We start from the raw sequence: 5784 nt of genomic DNA on the forward strand, positions 1-5784 counted from the left end.
TAAATCCAAAGCCGTAATCAAATTAAAGAATCCCTGTTATTATTCCTAAGCACTCCTCTACCTCCACTTCCACCTCTCCCGGATTAATTACCCAAAGTACCATCAATATTAAGCCGTAAGAATAGTGTGATCTTGGAGCTTTCCAAGAAACTTGTAACAACAAATCTTTATGTAGTAGTTTCCTTTAGCAAATTCAAGAGAGATTTATTATTTTCTTCCAAAATTACTTTTAGTATTAAGTACCCTCAAATTTTAAATTTATTGGAGTTACAACTATTATAACCATTAATTAACAAGGGTAACTTAGTAAAATAAACCCTTAATAAATGATTTTAAGTCAATAGAGGACGGAGAGAGTAATGGAACATTTATAATATATTACATATTGATAAAAGAAAATAACAGTAACAATCAACAGCAATCCTTTCCATAAAAATACTAGCTAATAGATTTTAATTTAAAAGAAAACAGCCTAGCTAATTAATAACTGTAGAATTTTCTTTGCACGTGAAACCACTTTCACCAACGAGTTCTTCAGATGCTCCGTTGCAATTTAAAAATTCAGCTTTGTGCTTTTGCTCATCAAGGTACTGCTGATAGGCATAAGAAGAAAATCCCCAAATAGCCAAAACAATAGAAATTGCTTTCACCCCACTCATCTTGTCAGGGAAAATAATAGTAACAGATAGAATCTGAATTAGAGGCGCACCCAAACTACCTGGTAATCACATTGGCAAATACAGCAGATACCTTCATAATCAGCCCAAGAAGACTATAGTATAGGAGTAAAGTTGCCAACACAAACTTATCCAAAATAATATCATGACATATGACACTTCTCCAAGCTCGAAATCTTGCATCTCTGCTTTCAAATTCCTCCACTCTCCACTTGCGAATAGTCCAATAAGGATGAGACACGTGGCAAAAAACGATTGACAAATAATGACATCCATGTTTTCTTTCAAGCTATTCTTTTTTAGGAATTTTCTAAACATGAGTTCTGTCGTGGCTAATAGTAAACCAAAACCAGCTGAAGCAATTAGTGTGAATACAAACCCCTTCACATAATGATGGTTCCCTTGAGAAGACGATTCCCTTTTGCTTGAAGAGTCATGATCAGGCTGTAACGCCAAGAGAACAGAGGAAATGGTTAGGAGAACAATAGAATTGGACACAAAAAGTGTAATTTTTTGTAGTCTCATGAATAGTGAAAACAAGACATTGAACCCCAATTGAGTGGCGGAAATTAAATACACCTCTCATTTGCCTTCTCATCTGTTTAAGGCATTTGTATCTTCTCTCTTTAGTATTATTTCACTTGTATTTTTGGAGTGAAATAAAATATTGGTTGTGTCCGAGGAGTAGGCAAAATTAGCCGAACCTCGTAAATTCTGGTGTTCCCTTTATTGTTGTTTTATTGTCTTATTTATTATTTGGTGGCTGTCATAATTTTTGGTATAGTAGTTGTGACTTATTCACACTATATACATTTGGCTTCCGCAACAATTGGTATCAGAGCCAAGGTACTGTCTAAGTATGCTCTGTGGTTGCAGCATAGTCTGATCTTCCACATCAGAAAAGATTTATCTTGGTAACTGAGTCAAGGTTCTGTCTGAGTATGCTCTGTAGTTGCAGCTTAGTCTGATCTTCTACATCAGAAAGGAAATAATCTTGATTTGTGTCGTCAGCTATTAAATAATATTTGTGTCAAATATGGGAGACAATAAACAAGAAGAATCTACATCAAGTGTCAACAATACGTCATCATTGGCATCTTCGCTTATGACAAGAATTGTGTCAAATGCGAAATTTGCGGTAGAAATTTTTGACGGGTCCGGACATTTTGGGATGTGGCAAGGCGAGGTTCTAGATGTCCTTTTTCAACAAGGGCTAGATCTGGCCATTGAAGAAAAGAAACCAGATGTTATTGGAGAAGAAGATTGGAGAATTATCAACTGTGTTGCTTGCGGTACCATTCGATCCTACCTTGCTAGAGAGCAGAAATATCCATACACAAAGGAAACTTCTGCAAGTAAATTATGAAAGCACTGGAGGATAAATTTTTGAAGAAAAACAGTCAAAATAAATTGTACATGAAGAAGAGATTGTTTCACTTCACCTATGTTCCTTGTACCACGATGAATGAACATATCACCAGTTTCAATAAGTTGGTCACAGATTTGCAAAATATGGATACAACTTATGATGATGGTGACTTGGCCTTAATGTTGTTGGCGTCACTTCCTGATGAGTACGAGCACCTTGAAACTACTCTACTCCATGGAAATGACAAAGTTTCTCTCAGAGAAGTTTGTTCGGCTTTGTACAGCTATGAACAAAGAAAGCGAGAAAAACAGAAGGGCGGAGAAGGAGAAGCACTATTTGTGAGGGGTCGTCCTCAAAATCAAACGAGGACAAAGAAGGGAAGATCCAAGTCAAGATCCAGACCCAGCAAAGATGAATGCGCCTTTTGTCGAGAAAAATGGCACTGGAAGAAAGACTGCCCGAAGTTGAAGAATAAGGCCAAATATAATAATGGAAAGGCCATTATGGATTCAAATGTAGCTGATTGTGATGATTCAGATTTCTCATTAGTTACAACAGAGTCATCAACATCATTGTGAGCACGTGATTTTTGTTTCGCGCGACAATCGCTCCAAAAGAAATAAAAAAAAAGTAATAACAATTGATCCCGTTGTACAATTTTTGGATTCTTACATGGCACTTTGTTAATTATTTATGATTTTTGCCCATTTTTACTTTATTAAAACAAAATACAAAAAATGTACGTGTCATGCGTAATCTGAACCGTAACACGGTTGTTAAATAGAAAATCATAAACAGGCGTCTTTGTCTGTGATTTTGTTTTGTTTGATTTTTACCTGTTTTGAATTATTTTAATGTGTGTGCAAATAATTGTAAGTGTTTATTTAATTTTAATTTGATTTTACTTAGTTTTGTTTTTTTTTAAAATAAAGAAGAAAAGGAAATAATAAAAAAAAGAGCTCTTCCTTTTTCGGACTTGGGCCAATTTTAACAAATTGGCCCAAACAAACTCAGCCCAAAACCAGGCTTGCCCGGTCCGTGTCCAGTTGACACCAAGGACGTCCAAACGACGTCGTAATGGTTGAGTCTGATCTGAGCCGTTGATCTCTGAATGATCAACGGCCAAGATCACCTCCTCATAACCCACTAATGACCCCGACCCGTTTCCACCTGGACCGACCCAAACCCTCTAAAAGATGAAACGACACCATTTCCTTCGAGGTGAAGGATCCTGGCCCTTCATCGTGCCTCATCCGACGGTTGAGATCGACCCACCCATTCCATATATAAGCCTCTTACCTTACCCTGCCCCCCTATCCAAACCCCAGCCTTCGTCGTCTTCACCAGAACCCCAAACCCTAGAGCCTCCCCTATACCCTTCACCATGAAAACCGGCGGTACGGACGCCGGTGACCCCGCCCTTAACACCATAGAAACCCCTTGCCATCCGGAACACGGATCTATTAACCACGTAGTTCGAATCCCTTCCCACCTTCTCGAATCTTCATTTGAAGATTCGATGAAGATTCGAGTCGGAACCCGATTTACACCAACCGACCTCAACTTCACACCAGACAGTCCCCAGACCCCCCTCGTGACCAAACCATGCTTGGTTTGGTCCGAATCTAACCAGGGAAACACGAATTCCAGATCTAATTTTTTGAACCCTAGTTTTCCCCGTGCATGTTCCGTGTTTGTTCGAGCCAAAGAGATTAAGGTCTAATGGACCTTAATCGAAGTGTTTCTCATCTGAGAAACACTTTGATTAAAGTTCGTTCAGCCTTAAGAAAGGTTTGTTCAAATCCAAGTCAAGATTTTCTGATTTTTGGGTTTTAAGGTGAGTTTGCTTTTCTTTATCTATTTTAGTCCGTGTGATTGTTTTAAAAGCTGTTCATGATTGTTGAAATCTTTTGTTTTGAGTTTTTATTAACTATGTCCTGTCCACCTTGCCCGAACCTTTGTTTGTTTGATTGAGTTTCTTCTTCTACTTGTTCTGATAATGTGTATGTATGTATTTGTTGTGCAATTAGTTAAATTTCAAATTTGAACTGATTAACTGATTCCTCAGGTACAATTCTGCTTAGTCAATATAATTCAAATCGTGTGTCGTTACAGTTAAATGTCTGATTTTTGGTTACGATTGTATGTGTTATAACTAGTATAGTCGAGTCGACATATGTCGTCAATTAGTTTCAGTTATCCGAGCAATAACAAATCGACTTACTTCTGCTAAGCATTTGTTTGAATCAATTAAGAACTGAGTTTGTTTACTTATAGTTGTTAATTTGAATCAGTAATGTAAAAGGAATGTTTTGTTTAAAGTTCTGAATTGGAGGGCATGTGCACTTGGCACAGCATGTGCATTTATGCACCACAGGTGCACTTGTGCACAACCTGGTTCCTGCATAAAGGGCTTTTGATTTAAAAATGGTTTGACAGCATATGCTGTCAGATATATTCTGCTGCCCATACTTTGCTTTAGTTTAAAGAAGTATTAAACCTTTTTAAAGAATAAGTCTGCCAGGGAATGTTGATGGGGGTTAATACTTAAATAGCTAAGTGGAACTGAAAAGAAGAGGGCACATGGGAGGGGTTTCTTTTAATCTATCAGGCTGTAAAAGGGGTAATGTGAAGGCTTATAAAAGGGAAGACATAAGACACAGGGAAGGGATAGGATATTAGTGAACACAAAGGGAGAGGGGATTAGGAATAGACACAGACTTCCATCAGTTGGAAAGGGGGATAACACCTGATATTAGAGGGATATACAGAGCATATAGGGGGCAGAGATAGAGTGAACACAGAGGAGAGAAGAGATTGAAGGGGAGAGCTGAAATACATAGATATTAATACACACAGAGCATATAGGAGACAGGGATAGGAGAGGAATACATCTGATATTAGGGAACACACATAGGGAACTCAGACTGGACTGGGGGTTGGGATTTTCAGAACAGATAGAGAGAGGTTAAGAAATAGAAAGCATACAGTCAACAATCAGAAACTGCTTCTTCCTATTGCCGTTTGGGTTTCATTTGTTCAATCCGTTCAATCAATTCTGATTCTTTGAAGTTCCAATTGAGTCTACTAGTCGAGTGTTTTCATTGGTTTACTACTGGTTTTGGTCTGCCTGGAGTTTTGATTCTACTCCACTGTGTGCTGCTGTCATTTGGCCACTCTTTCTATCGGCTATAGTTGTATTCTTGCACCCGAGCCTCTTCTGCTGTGTTATTTTGTTTGCTGCTGTTACTCTGTTCTTGTTGCTGCTGATCTTCTCTATCTTCTTCCTTTTCTTCTGTCGTATTCAACATCCAGGTATACATTTCATACTGATGTAACCATGAGAGGCATGAATTGAAAGATCTGAAGAATTTTTAAATCATCTGTTGCCTTACTTACAGCTTTGCGAATATTGTTAAAGTTGTATAAATTCTGTTATTGGTAGTCCAATAGAAAACACATTAGTAAGTTTGTACTTAATTGAAAATATTCTAGTCTAAAACTGCGATAGGGTTGTTGGCAGTACACGTGATGTAGTCATATAATTTATGGAATGTGCTATCATTTGGTAGAATTGTTAATTCACACTCTTCTTCTAGTTACGTTTGAATAGGTAGGGGCAAATGGCTGTTAAATCTAGCCAAATATAATACAGTCTTGAATCATCCAGTTTCGATTTCTTTAGGCAGTTTATAGGACTAGTTTTGAACATTATCAGTAACATCTTTTAATAAAGAA

General features: G+C 37.6%; 1 protein-coding gene across 1 annotated transcript; it reads right to left on the reverse strand.

Moving 5' to 3' along the window:
* Positions 1 to 476: 476 nt before the first annotated feature.
* Positions 477 to 5369, reverse strand: LOC107824636 (purine permease 21-like). Its single transcript, XM_075247030.1, has 3 exons — positions 5256 to 5369; positions 806 to 1121; positions 477 to 718 (listed from the first exon to the last, which is right to left on the reverse strand). The coding sequence occupies exons 1-3, from the start codon at positions 5367 to 5369 to the stop codon at positions 477 to 479; spliced, it is 672 nt and encodes a 223-aa protein (XP_075103131.1).
* Positions 5370 to 5784: the final 415 nt, after the last annotated feature.

The sequence above is a fragment of the Nicotiana tabacum genome, chromosome 3, assembly GCF_000715075.1.
Source record: "Nicotiana tabacum cultivar K326 chromosome 3, ASM71507v2, whole genome shotgun sequence".
In the NCBI taxonomy this organism is placed as follows: Eukaryota; Viridiplantae; Streptophyta; class Magnoliopsida; order Solanales; family Solanaceae; genus Nicotiana; species Nicotiana tabacum.